The sequence below is a fragment of the Mustela lutreola genome, chromosome 9 (assembly GCF_030435805.1).
Source record: "Mustela lutreola isolate mMusLut2 chromosome 9, mMusLut2.pri, whole genome shotgun sequence".
Lineage (NCBI taxonomy): Eukaryota > Metazoa > Chordata > Mammalia > Carnivora > Mustelidae > Mustela > Mustela lutreola.
The window spans coordinates 73,148,783-73,163,802 of NC_081298.1; the positions used below are offsets into that span (position 1 = coordinate 73,148,783).

The 15,020-nt window shown below is 40.8% G+C and overlaps 1 protein-coding gene across 2 annotated transcripts in view; it reads left to right on the forward strand.

The window, feature by feature from the left end:
• Positions 1-14,114, forward strand: part of STON1 (stonin 1) — a 46,788-nt gene extending 32,674 nt beyond the window's left edge. For both annotated transcript variants that reach the window (XM_059134757.1, XM_059134756.1), the window contains exons 2-4: positions 353-2,329; positions 8,379-8,581; positions 11,021-14,114. In XM_059134757.1, the coding sequence (XP_058990740.1) occupies positions 400-2,329; positions 8,379-8,581; positions 11,021-11,095 (2,208 nt within the window). In that variant the 5' untranslated portion in view covers positions 353-399 and the 3' untranslated portion in view covers positions 11,096-14,114. The remainder of the gene's footprint in view (positions 1-352; positions 2,330-8,378; positions 8,582-11,020) is intronic.
• The last annotated feature ends 906 nt before the right edge of the window (positions 14,115-15,020 follow it).

The window sequence follows — 15,020 nt, forward strand, 5'->3', positions numbered from 1 at the left end:
GTTGTTGTTGTTAATCCATTTAATCATCAGAAGTGTTACAATTCTTAAGCATTTCTTTTAACTCAGTTAATCTGTAAATCTGGGTGCTTTTATTTTTATTTTTTTATTTAGAACTTCTGTTTGTGACAACAGTTTTTTTTATTTTTATTTTTTCAAGTAAGCTCTATGCCCAACCTGGGGCTTGAACTCACGACTCCAAGATCAAGGGTTGCATGCTATACCAGCTGAGCCAACCAGGCACCTCCCCCACCCCCAATTTCTCTTAAATCTAAGTATTTCTCGGAACTAAAGTAACTTGGATTTCCTCCCCATTCTCATTTAATATTCTTCTTGTCTCTTTCTCCTTTAACAGATACGGCATATCTGATTCATAGACAAGACCACAGTCTGGTTCCAAAGATGTGTTCCGCAAACCCAGGCAACTGGGTCACATTTGATGATGATTCTGCCTTTCAGTCTTCTCAAAAGTCAAAGAATTTACCTCAGGAGAATCAAAGCATCTGTAGGCCCAATGGACTTAAGCTGAACCTTTCTGGTGCTAAGGAATTTCCCAGCGGACCTTCCTCTGCCAACAGTACCCCCCTTTCCTCTCCCATCATAGACTTTTACTTTAGTCCAGGACCTCCAAGTAATTCTCCTCTTTCTACACCTACCAAGGACTTCCCCGGTTTTCCTGGCATCCCCAAAGGAGGGACTCATATGCTTTATCCTATCCCAGAATCATCCTCAAACAGTCCATTTACAGCACCAGGAGCAGGCTCCTCCGTACTGTCGTCTAAACCGACCTGTTTATCCCATGCTTCCTTACCCAGTGACCACTCATGTACACATCCAGCTCCCAAAGTGGGTCTTCCAGATGAAGTTGGCCCTCCCCAGGCTGAAAGCCTAGGGTTCCAAAATGATGCCCCCCAGTTTCAGTATTTTCGGGAGGACTGTGCTTTTTCAAGTCCATTTTGGAAAGATGAAGGCAGTGCTTCCCAGTTTGCCTTTGACCCTTCAGGAAGCAGAAAGATGTACCCATCAAGAGACAAAGAGATGCATCTCGATCAAAAAAGCTTAAATCAGGGTTCATTTAACTACATCTGTGAGAAACTTGAACATCTCCAATCAGCTGAGGACCAAGACTCATATGGAAATTTGTCTATGCAGTGTCTATATGCTGAAGACACTGCCTCTTCCTTTGTCCCCCACACACTTTTCAGGAGTCAGCCAAAACCTGGATGGTCTTTCATGTTGAGAATTCCTGAGAAGAAGAACATGATGTCCTCCCGTCAGTGGGGACCAATTTTTCTAAAAGTCTTACCTGGGGGAATTTTGCAAATGTATTATGAGAAGGGGTTAGAAAAACCATTTAAGGAGTTACAGCTCGATCCACATTGTCGGCTTTCTGAACCCAAAGTTGAGAACTTTAGTGTAGCAGGAAAAATCCACACTGTGAAGATTGAACACGTGTCTTACACAGAAAAAAGGAAATATCACTCTAAGACAGAAGTAGTTCATGAACCAGACATTGACCAGATGCTGAAGTTAGGGTCCACAGAGTACCACGATTTTCTCGACTTCCTGACTACCGTGGAGGAGGAGCTAACAAAGCTGCCACCTGTTTCAAAACCAAAAAAGAACTACGAGGAACAAGAAATTTCCCTGGAAATAGTGGACAACTTTTGGGGGAAAATCACTAAAGAAGAAGGAAAATTGGTTGAAAGCGCTGTCATAACTCAAATCTGTTGCCTCTGCTTTGTGAATGGGAACACAGAATGCTTTTTGACCTTGAATGACCTTGAGCTGCAAAAGCGAAATGAACGCTATTTTGAAAAAGACCCAGAAAAGAAGGGGATTGGTATTCTTGACCATCATTTTCATAAGTGTGTGAAAGCACAAGAATTTGAGCAATCAAGAATCATTAAGTTTGTACCGCTGGATGCCTGCCGGTTTGAGCTGATGCGTTTTAAGACTTTGTATAATGGAGAAGATCTTCCCTTTTCCCTCAAGTCCATGGTGGTTGTCCAGGGGGCCTATGTGGAGCTTCAGGCCTTTGTCAACATGGCCTCATTGGCTCAGAGACCATCCTGTGCCAGTGCCTTGAGGTCCTGTGACAATATCATGATACACTTTCCTGTTCCGTCACAGTGGATCAAGGCCCTCTGGACCATGAACCTTCAGAGGCAGAAGTCCCTGAAGGCCAAAATGAATCGCCGGGCATGTCTGGGGAATTTACATGAACCTGAATCTGAACCTGTTATACAGGTCACCGTGGGGTCAGCAAAATATGAGAGTGCCTACCGGGCCATCATATGGAAGATAGACCGGCTTCCTGATAAAAACTCAAGTAAATATTCAACACCCTGAGTTGACTTTCTCATGAAGTAGCTTCAGTGTTTTCAACCTCCTCCTTGGGTTGAAACCAGGCTGAGAGAAATGATAACTTCAGTCCCCTGGGGCCATGCTCACAGTCCCTGCTGGGAGGTGCAACATTTAGTGGGCAGTGGATTTAGTGTGTCCTCTGTGCCTATTTCTAGCAGATAAGTTTAACTTAAGAAAAAAATTTTTTTAATGCCATAAAAAAATACTCTGAGCTCAGATTTTCTTGTGGATGGTGGCACTGAGGGAGGATTTCTTACTGGACTTCTTGACATTAGCCACCAACCTCAAATGTTAAAACTATTGCTCACAGAGCTTTGATTCCCTAATTAACCTTTAAAGATCTCTCATGCATGAATATACCTGAACGTTTTTGTATTCTCAGCCGGTACCAAGTTCTCCTTCGGTTTTGCTCCCTGCTCTTTGAAATAAGATTGCCTTTCGTTTTTACCCAAATTGATTTCTTTAGCTGGTTTAATTTGGCCATCATGACTAGCTGTTTCAGAATTAAGTAGACACAACCCAAGTATTAAAAATTCAGTTCATTTGCAAAATGTTTGCAAAGAAAACAATGAATCTAGAAGTTCAGAACTTTATTTTTATTAATTTTTTAGAGGACTTTATTTATTGATTTGACAGAGAGAGAGAGCATAATAAGGGGGAGTGGCAGGCGGAGGGGGAGGGAGAAGCAGCATCCCCACTGAGCAGGGAGCATGGATCCCAGGACTCTGGGATCATCACCTGAGCTGAAGGCTGACGCTTAACCTATTGAGCCCTAGAAGTCCAGAACTTTAAAAAGACAGTCCTGGCACCACATTTATTTTAGGATAGTAACTTAGTCGTGGGTGTCTATAATAAAGCAAAAAAGGAAATTTTGAAATTAAGGCTGCTCCCTGTTTTAGTTCATTTATTTCTAGTAGAACACTGGGTTATGGAGGGCAGATTTGGGGATCTGAGTTGATGCAGTCACTCATTCAGTCAAACATTTACTGAGCATTTACTATCACCAAATACCACATCAGGTGCTGGGGCTAAAGAGGAATAAGGTTCCATTCCTCCTAAATAGTTCACAGCTGGTCCACAAACAGCACTGAATTTCGTGTAGGTACAGGCTCTGGGCTTGGTGTATGGGAGACGCAGATGCAAACCTGCTTCCCGCCCTTCAGGAACCTAGCATCCCAGCAGGGGAGGCAGATCTGACAGCAGGCACTCGAATGTGCTGTGGTAGTGTGCTCTGTTATAGGCAGGAACAAACACACAGAGTGGGGATTCCAGAGGAGCGGGGATTCCAGAGAAAGGGAGGATAAACCGCGGGGGACATTTGGAAGTCTTTGTGGAAGAGGGGATGGTTCAGCTTGATGTGGAAGAATTGGTAGGATTCTACCAGGGGTAGAAACAGCAGAAATAGGCCTGTGGGTTGGGGGATCCTAGTTAAGTGTTGGGACTGAGGGAGTGGAAGGGAAATAAACCAGCTCATGAAGGACCATGTGAGCCATGCTTTGGGATATGGAGTTCACCAGGCTTCTGGAGTGTTTTCAGGCACCACTGTGACAGAATTATCCCTTGTTTTCGGAAGTTAGGCATACATTGCGGAAAGATTCAGGAGTGCAGACACGGGGAAGCTTGACAGAGAAGCAAGGCCAGTGGCAGTGGGAGCACTAAGAAGGGAGTGAAGGATGGTGCGGAAACTCAGAGGAGGCACCCTCCAGACAAGAACAGATTATCTGTGGGCACAGGGGACGGGAGGGATGCCAGGAGGTCGGGGGCTCTGGCTTTGCTGACTTGGTGGGCCATAGTGTCATAAGCTGAGACAGCTTGGGATCCTCTCACTACTGGTTTTGAAATCTGTTTCCCTGCATAGGCAGCACATTGGAGTCCTTAGAATCCTTAGAGCTTTAAAAATGGTTTAGGGCCCATCCTGACCATTCAGACTCTGTGGGGTAAGGCATGTGTATTGGTGCTTGTAAGAGGCCCTCCCACACAGCCTGCGTTGAGAACTGCTGGCCTGGGAGCTGTGCTGTGAAACCTGTTATTGTCCCCTAGGCACAGGTCATTCTGTGTATCCTGTGTCTCCTAGAGCTCTTACTACCTCCCCCCTGTATTTACTAGCAGCTGAGCTCACCAAGAACAATTACAAGAGTGGATATTCCCAAAGAGGCTGGCCTTCAGGAATTATTCTGGAAGACAGTCATAGGACCAGGCCTGCACAGAACAATGTTTTACAAGCAGTCCAGTCAATTATACAGTGATACTGCATGGAATAATGCCTTTGGGATCCAGGATGCTTTGTTTGGAGCAGATCTGTGGGCCAAAAGGTTGAGGCAGAAGGCAGAGGGCTATGTCTGGTGGAATCTGGGGGCCAGGGAGGGGCTGGGCTAGGGCACCTGGGTTCCTGTGGCCTGTCCTCTGGTTTCCCTATTGTGGGTGGGGAGAGTAATGCAAAGAGGGAGAGGGTGCCTAGCAGTTTGCCCCTGGGGGAGAATGTAGAAAGAGTAAGGTCAGGGCAGAGAGGACATCTTTATCCTAAGACAGTGCTTCTGAAAATTGGGAATGCACTTGAACCACCTTTAAAAATGTAGACTGATTCAGCAGGTGAGGCCCCCCAAACGGCTTCCCATGCTGCTCAGGTGTCACCAGTGCTGCTGGGCCCACAGATGGTGGGAGCAGTTTCTTTGAATGCATCTCTGTTTTTCTGTGCAGTTCTTCAATTGATTGGGTGTGTAAAGAACAGGGTTTTTTTTTTTTTTAAGTCTTGAAGACATTACCCTTTTTTGGGGCGCCAGGTTGGGTCAGTCAGCTCAGTGTGCAACTCTTGGTTTTGGCTCAGGTCATGATCTCAGGGTCTTGATATTGAGCACTGAGTGGGGCTTTGTCTTCAGTGCGGAATCTGCTGGAGATTCTCTTTTTCCCTCTCCTTCTACACCCCACCCTCTAAATAAATAAATAAACAAATAAATAAATGAATAAAATCTTTACCTTAAAAAAATTACCCTTTTCATGCAAGTTTCTGAAAAACCAGTACCATTAGAAAAAAATATTTTAAAAAATAGAAACTGAAAGATAATATATGAAATACTCTACTATGCACGTCATTTAAAAAAAAAAAATGTTACGCCTTTCCTCCTGTGGATTTTTTTTTTTTTTTTAACTCATGACCTGACAACAACACCTGAGCTCCAGAGTTGGTTGCTTTGCTGACTGAGCCACCCACGCAGCCCCTCTCCTGTGGATTTTTGGGATCAGGATTGACTTTTTTTTTTCACTTCCATGTGATTGTGAAGGGAGTAGGAAGGGCTGTTTCCCCCTTATATGTCTCTTTTACCATCATGCCAATGCTTAACATTCCTTTAACAGCGTGGGCAAGTTTTTTATTTTACAGCAAAGGTTGGCCTTGGTTGGGTAGCTCAGAGAGCAAATTCGCACTAAAGTGTGAATTACAAGAGAGAAACAGGAAACTTTCTCCAGGTCGGAGTAGGGAGGAGGACAGATGAGAACACTGGTTAGCCACAGGAGGTGCGGACACAGCCTAGAATTAGAAAGGGGAGTGGGAGTTGTGTAGGGCTAACTAATAAATATCTCTCTCTCTACCTACCCACATTAACGATTTTTAGATAAAGCTTGCTTTTTTTCCATTGCTGTCATCAGTGCATTGGTGCCTCTCTCCCCACTTGTGTCGTCATCCTTCCATTCCCTCCAACTCTCAACAATTCACTTTGAGATGTGAAATATTTTGGTTCAAGAGGGACCAGATGTCAACTCCACCAAAGAATTTGTGACTTGCTTTCCCAGTCCCAAGAAAGTTATGAGAGTGGCAATTACCAAAGCCCAAGAGTGCCCCCTGCTGGAAGCCACTGAGATTAAGTAACATGCTTGACAAATATCCATTGAGCCTTAAACGTGCCAGGTATTGTGCTCAGGACAGACTCCAGACTTCTTTGCAAGGGGTCAAAATCTAAAGAGGAGTATGTGTTTAGACATTGTAGAGTACTTTGGGTTTCTAAAAGCCAGGAAAAATAGGCCAGAAAACTTGAAGGTTTTTACCAATTTTTTAGAAAAGCAGATAGAAAAAGTTTTGTTTCTAACGTTTCTAGAATATTAGTCCGTCTTTACCTTGAGTAAATTAGGTTGCAAAAGTTCCAAAAGAATTCTTTCCTTTAAAATGGGAATATCAACTTAGAGCGTCTCTGATACCATTTTCAGCTCTGAAAGTGTAGATTTCACAGTTCATTATCAAAATTGTAGTAATTAAATAATAATAGTTGATTTATAATCGAATAGCACTTTGCCCAGTAGTCCTATATAGTCTAGCATACCGTGGTCTAGTGCTCTCTGTGGGCCAGCTGGTTTGTTCGGGCCTCACGACGATCCTGTAAGGTTCATGTTAGCATCACCAATATCATCACTTCCATTTTCAGAAGAGGAAACAGAGGCTCAGAGACATCAAGGAGCTTGCCTAGGATCACACAGCCATTACGGAGCAGAGTTGGGATTGGTCTCTGAGCCATATGTGTCCTGTGTCTATGTTCTTAGCCACTGTGCCATAAAGGATGTAAGAGTGCCTGAGTTTAGTTTAAATAAATTTACTGCCTCCTTGCTGCAGACAGAAGACTAAGAAAGGGTAATAGATTTTGGAATCCCTCCCCCACCCTGCCCCCCGTGTGTGTGTGTGTGTGTGTGTGTGTGTGTGTGTGTGTGTGTGTGTGAATAAAGTTATCACTTGCCTGCAGTGATCTGGGTAGCTTAGAGCACCTCAGAGGCCATGGCCATCCTGCCCTCCCTGTAAGTGGTGGAGATGTCTAATGAGCATCTGTTGGTTAATTGATTGATGACTTCTCAAGGCCTTTTACAGCCTTAGAATTCTATTAGTCTCTCTACAAGGAACAGGTTGTAAGGAGTGAAAGGCAATTTATCTTTTAAGAATTAAGTGAAATCCTTTAAACTCTTGCTTTTTGTGCCTCAAGCTGTATTCTGATGGAAATATTCTTTCTCAAGGTGTGGCAGTGGTAAAGTAATTTAATCTGGCTTTTCAAATAGTTGTCATCTCATACATTTATTTAAATAAAGATAGCTGCATTAGATAGATATGTAGATGTTGTGGACAACACAAGAGAATCGGGGAACTTTGTAGACTTACTACAGTGATTGCATTGGAAACATTTATAACTCCACTGTAACATATGCACATGTGCACACACAGGTTACAAGACCCTACTTAGACCCTACTTAAAACCTTTGGGTATATCCAATATCCCTGGGTCTGGCACCGAGCCCGGCCTAGCATAGAGTAGATGCTCAAAGCCTGGCAAATTGAATTAAGTGGAAGCAAATATTAGATTAAAACACTGGAAGCAATATGCCCATCTCTCAGTGTGCATTTGTTTTAGGCAAAGCTTTTGGGGGGTGGTGAGCAAGAATCACAGCAGTAAAAAATCATCTATTCTACTGAAGAAAGAGTTCTTAGCCTAGAGTAGTTTCTAAAATATAATAAAACTTGAATTAGTTTTACTTAAAAAATTAGAATTTTTAATAATGTGACCCAGTTTAGGCTGAAGTTTACCTTTGCATTACCTATTAAGAAACAGAGTGGTAAGGAAATTAATAAGGTAAGACTTATTGTAAGAGCTTTTTAATTTACTTAAGGGAAAAGGTTTTTTTTTTGCCAACATATCCTGTGTATATTATAGCTAATTAATGATGCTTAATACCAGTATTAGTCATTTAATTAAAGAAAATTAACATACTCTTAATTAAAAACACTTTAAGAGTTAATGTATATATAGTAATGAACTTGTACTTATTTTAAAGCTGGTATTTTAAAAATGCAGATAGATTTCCACTAGTTGGTGCAAAAATTCACTAGTTGGTGAATTTTGGTAGTATGTTATCTGAACAGAACTTACACTGCCGTAGTGCTAATGGAATTTTATATTAAAGAGAGGGATGAGTGCTTCTTATGTTTAAGAGAAATGTTCAATGGCCATTGACGTACTTTGACCATTTGATTTTTTTTCTTCAAGGTCCTGATCATCCCCATTGCTTGTCATACAAATTGGAACTTGGATCAGACCAAGAAATTCCCTCTGATTGGTATCCATTTGCTACTGTTCAATTTGGAATGCTGGACACCTGTGCCTCGAGGACAGAGGTCAGGTCTCTGGGGGTGGAGAGTGATGTCCAGCCACAGAAGCATGTTCATCAGAGAACTTGCTACAACATTCAGGTATATCCTTGTACTTTGGTTCAAATTGAGGCTTCTGGAGCTATGACCTGATTAGCTTGAGATGTCTGTTTTGCCCTTGTCAGTGACTATGTATGTGTATATGTATGTGTGTTCATTTGACCTAGAAAAGAGCCCAGTCATGGAAACTTGATGGTAACCAGTGAGCCAAATTTCTCTCAGTTCTAGAAATCAGGAGCCTCAGTACATGGTGCTACTTAATTATGTTCTCAATGAAAAATAGGGCATTAAAAGCAAATTCACATTTCAAAAGCATCTGTGTAATAGATTTATATTAGAATAGCATTTCTCAAGATGTGTTCTTTGGAATACATATAATGATCCAAGAAAAAAATAAGTTGGGGAATCCCCTGCACTAAGTTAATGCTAAATAAAGACTGAAAAGTTGTGCAATAAAGAAACTTGTTAGGACGCCTGGGTGGCTCAGTGGGTTAAGCCGCTGCCTTCGGCTTAGGTCATGATCTCAGGGTCCTGGGATCGAGTCCTGCATCAGGCTCTCTGCTCAGCAGGAAGCCTGCTTCCCTCTCTCTCTCTCTCTGACTGCCTCTCTGCCTACTTGTGATCTCTGTCTGTCAAATAAATAAATAAAATCTTAAAAAAAAAAAAGAAACTTGTTAGACTTAATTTTTCCCAACTCATTAATCATAGAATCTTGTCTTTATGGGCATGTATATGTAGAACACCCATCAGTGTCTTCCAGAATAGTCCTCTGTGGTGCACCATTTGGGAAATGCTGAGTTACTCTATTACAACAATTTAAATGTTCACCATTGGCTCTTCTACTTTTTTATGCCAGATGAGTTAAAGAGTGACATACACTTGCACCTGTTTCTAAACTTGCTTTTCCTTCTCATCTTTGAAGTTAGTAGATACAGAGATAACCTCTGCCACAGATTTCCCACAGTATCTTGAAGTGGTGTGATTATGTATGACATCATTAACACCAACTGGTGGTTTTATAATACTGTAGCGTAAGTCAGGGTTTTTTCTTTCTTTCTTTCTTTCTTTCTTTCTTTCTTTCTTTTTTTTTTTTTTTATTTTGGACCATCTGTCTATATGCCTATGTGTTTGGGTCTGGTGATTTTTTTTTTTTTTAACTATTGATAAAATTATTGATGGGTGAGTGCCCTTGTATGGAGCCCTTTGGGACCTAGGACTTAATTCTTCCAGCAGCTGGAAATTGCCCTGCTGAAGAAAACTGCCTTGCCTCAGATCATACCCTCTTTCTGTGGATACAGGTGTATCAAGACCCTCTTGCCTCAGCTTGGGGTAACTCCACACCCCTCTTAGCTCCAGCTCACCCTGGGGGATTGGCTGAAGCCTTCATGGTGATTGCATTGCAGCCCAACTTCTTCTCTCTGCTTCCTTCCATTCCCTTCCTTCCCCCACAGGTGCCAACCCTGACAGCACTCCCCAGTATGCTTTCTACACACCAATCTCCATCTCAGAGTCTGCTTCTTGGAGACCCTGGACTGATCACACTAGATACATAAGTATTATGTGTGACTGAAATATGGGTCAAGTACAATGGAGAATTCATTTATACCTCTTTTCCTATGCATGGGCTGTTCCAGTTTCCTATTGTTTTAGAGGACAGCCCAAAGCTACAGAACAAAGTCTCTGCTGCTTTAACAGCATTTATTAATGCTTGTCACTTGGTGACAGTTTCAAAATGCTACCTTCCATTTCACAAGGATTTATTGAGCAATTTCAAAGTGCCAGGTACCACTCTGGATGCTAGAGACACAAACATGAGCAAGAGACAAATCCCTGTCCTCGCAACACACACCTTCTAGCAGGGAAACAAAACATTATTTGTAAACAGATAAAGAGTTTCCAAGAGGGACAGATTGTAAGAAGAGAATAAAATAGGGGGCTAAGAGAGAGAATGATGGAGAGCATCCTTATTTCATGTGGTCCAGGAGGGCCTCTGTGATGAGGTAACATTTGAGATGAGATGAAGAAGATGAGGGGCAGGCAGATGGTTCTGTCCAGCTGGTTTACTAGCTTGTAAAGTAGTTCATATTAATGAGAGGATTTGGGGTGGGTTATAAATCTCAAGTGGGCCAACGGCTACAGATGTGATACTTGGGGGTATAATTGATTGCATGTCTGGCCAGGATTCTAAAGGTCTTATCAATATGTGTATTCTGTGTCTATTTTATAAACCCTCTATCTGACTTTGAAGGGGAGGAGAGTTTCAGTCCTCTTCAAGACTTAACCCTGGAGGGAAGGGTTTGGGGGGCTTTGTTGCCCAAGAAGAGAGAAGACTGGCTCACTAGGAGCTAGCATGAGACAGTGGGGGCGCCATCTGTGTCCAGAGGAGGAGGTGGTTTCAGTCCCCGTGTCAGGCGTGAAGTAGCAGCCAGCAGGGTTAGTATTGTGTTGGTTACTGCCGCCATGTTTTGCTTTTGCATACAGGTTGAAATAGAAAAGAAGAGGATTAAAATCGATGGAGAAGACCCAGACAGAGCTGATGACTGCGTAACTCAGTAGGAGTAGCAAGAGGAAATGATGACCTACTTTTCAAATATGTCATTCACAGAAACCACACGCAGATCTGCTTCTGTGTACTGGGAGTGATTTCAGAATAGTGGGCCTGGGACATGTCCAGTGGCCGTGTTTTGAGAAGTGAAGACCTGAAACCGAACAATGTTTTATGCTTTTGATAATGTTTGTATTCCAGGGGTTTCATCTAAAATGTCTATCATTTGTATGATGTTTTTGCTTCCCATTAAAACTCTAAGTTTTAATGTGTTACCAGACAGCCATCTTGGCGAAAGGGTTTTGGATTTTTAATTATTCAGTGTCTAAGTGTTTTGCACTTTGGGTCACCTGGGGGCCATATTTATCATCTTCTAGTCCCCATCTCTTCTTGCTCTGTTAGCCCCTCTACTGGAGGGTGAGGCCATCAAAGGAGACATAGTGGAAATACTCCATCTTTCCTCTTGCTTGTCTCTGGGAATGTGGCTAGAGGTGGGGTGATGCCAAAACCACAGGTTAAAGTGGTGATGTGGAAGTATCTGTGATTTTGAGTAATTTATCTTCCTGTGCCCATACTACATTGGTGAATAATCATCGACTGTATTTGGTACCTGTCTTTCCCCCATAGTGTTAGCATTCTCAAAATATATTTGTATTCTGGTGTGTTGTTGCAAAGAAGCTATTTCTGGGGATATACATATTTTAGTTCAAGTCAGTAAGACATATTGCCTTTTGCTTGGAGAGATTCCTTTCAGAATGGAATGGTATTGGACACTAGTTAAAATATTTATGTATATTAGAGATGAATTTTTAAAGTTCATGAATATTGTCTCCCAAAAGTACAGACTCTAAGAATGTATTTTTGATAAAAGTATTATTTGTAATTAACACAAGCCTCTCTTGAGTAGAATTCTAAGTCACATTATGATTATTTTATGCTGGTTCTGCTATTCTGCTACGTATGCTAATTCTGCTTACTTTAGAGTATTTCTCTTTAAAAGGTAAAGAAAATGAGACACTAGATTATTTTACCTGGATTTTTAAGAGGTGACGTTTCTATTCTTCAAAGTCAGGTAAATGCTTGGGGTTTCTTTTTCTTTTTTTTTTGCTTCAGGTTTCTAATAAAAAGCCAATGGCATTAGCAGTTATAATTCTGTTTATAATTTTCTTTCAGTATTTACAGTGGAAGGTAAGGCTTAGATTTATGAATTCTATAGTCTACATATTTTTTAGTCTGGAAAAACAAAGTAATCCTTGGGGTATTACTACACCTTCAATTTGTATTAAATCTTAAATATGATTAGGAGGCATGTTTCTTTATTTACCAGATTTGTTTTTAGTCAAAGCTGATGATATAATAATGTTCTTCCAAACAGCATTTATTTGTTGGTGCACAGACTCGATGCTACATGTTTTATTTAATGTTGTATTTACATTCATTTTAATCTGTTCAGGAACAGATTAAAACAAACACGATGGTCTATATCAATCAGTGGATTTTATTGCTCTTCATTATTATACCTTAAAGACAAAAGATGCAAAGGTTGGCTGTTAAAATGTTCTTGTTCTTCTTAACTTCACTTGATGCTTGTAAACTTGATGGTTGTAATGTCACATGTTTCAGACTCACTGTGGATGCGTAGGATCCTGAATCTGTGTGTGTGTCATTAAAAAAAAAAAAAAATCCACTGTCTTTCCCCATCAGCTGGTGTGGCACATTCTGGAGTGACTTCAGTCATGCTCAGAACAAATATGGAGGCAGGCTAGACCGGATGCTGCTCCATGATCCTAAGGAAGTCATCTGGGTTAACTACTGTCTTTCCTTTTAAATTTGCTCTATGGCATCCTGCCCATAAAGAACTCAGGGTCTGATTCAGATGAACTTAATGAATATTTACACCTCCAAATAATTTCAGCAAAGGGTGCAGTGAATCACCCCTCATGTTCCACAGGTTGCCCAGTATTGATGGGTTACCCCACTGCTGGGGTCATTCACCCAGCAGCCATCCAGCCTTCAGGAGCATCTCAAGATTCCGTGTTGAAAATATTAGTAACAAAAGGCTGACTGAAGCCCAAATTGAGTTTCTGCAGCAATGCAAAGGTTGATAGCATGAACAGCGGGGTGCTACAGCATAATTGTTAATTTGCACATCTATTAGGATCCTTAAATATTCATTACTTAGCATTAAATTAACATTCTGTGAAGGGAGGAGAGGCTTTTTAATACAATTCTTCTGACCTCAGAAATGGCAGAAGGTCAAATGTGACCATGGTGCTCTAAGTGAAAAATCTGGTAAAATTCATTTAGACTTACAAATTAAGAAGTGAAATTGCTTTCGTCAGAAAATAAATGAAAATCTTCAAAACAATCACAAAACCCCTGCTTTTAAGACTGGGAAGGGAGGAAGGATGTGAGTGAGGGAGGAGCTACTCCTTTTTAACATTTTAATTTAAGTACTTTAGATCTACTCTTTATGAGTTGGACTGTTTGGGGATCAGTTGTTTGATGGACACACTGGTGGAGTTCCAAGGAGGTGACCAGTCTGAGACGAGTTTTTCTGCCCTCATTGTTCTGATCTGGTTGCCTTACTAGTCAAAGGATCATATTAACCACGTAAATGAATTCATGGCTTGATGGTTACCTGATCAATTGTACAGGTCTGAATTTAAGTACATTTCCTTTTTCTATGGGAAGAAAAATAGTTGATCCACTAAAAATGTATAAAAATAATTTCTTCCCAGCACATAAATAAGGGTTGGAATTTTTGACCTGATTTATACATTAGACAGTTTTAGGGTTTTAGTTTCCTTCATTCTGGAGCTGTACTTATGATACAGCCCTTTTTCTTACAAATTCAGTTAGAAGGCCTTCCTTAATAATAACTCAACATTATTATGTCTTACTCAAAATATGATTTTTATGTCATAGCAATACAAATAGAGAACAGATTGAGCCATAATAATCATGTAACCAAGTATTTTGTAGATTGCATATTGATTTTTTAAAATTAAAGATGTATTTCAAATGCTTCTTGCTGTGTGGTGGACTTCTATCTTTTTTGCAAGGTCTGGGGCTATTTTTTTTTTTTTAAATTTTTCTTTTTAAGGCATGAATTCCATTTCAAGGATCTTAAATAATTGAGTCTCTGTCAGGCAAATGTATACTGCTTCATTATGAAGGAGTTCAGTGAACGTGACATCTTGGCACATCCTGGAAAAACAGCACCATCAACTACAATCTGTGATGTTAAAGGATGATTTTTAAAAGAGGGTCTAGTTGTTACCTCGTAAAGAAATAATATGAGTATGTATCCAAGGTTTTCGTTAACTCATTAGCTAATGAGGGAACTGGTAAGATGTTATAGCTGGTTTCGAGGACGATTCAAAGAGCAGAGACGCTTAGAAGCAGTAAGGATTTTGAAATCAATTTACAAATAGATGCAGAATGGATCTATCCATAGGGCAATAATCAATAATCAATTTGCCCTAACCCCACACAATTTATTTGCATTTGTATGGACAAAGATCATGTGCATTAATATCCGTTCTCTAAAATTTACAGAGTTGGAAAATAACTCAAAGAAAGCGAAAGGTGTTGATAACCTGAATAAATGAGCTAATAGGGTGCCTGCTGTCAAAAGTCTTTGCCAGTTTTTCCTGACAACCGTATACACTTTGTCCACAGGAGAATCCTAAGGAATTTTCAAACGTTGGCAACTAGTACTATAGAAATCATGTTTATTTAATGCAATTTTTTTCAGTTTAGAACGTGATTTTTATGCGATTGTACAGAATATGTTTAAGATAAGTTATGTGTTCTGCAGGAACAACTAAAGAATCAGATGGCGTAAACTGATTATATTTGTTACCAAATTCCTCAAATTCCCATCAATCAATTCTCCATCCCTTTGTCTCAACTCCACCTAGACTACCTTGC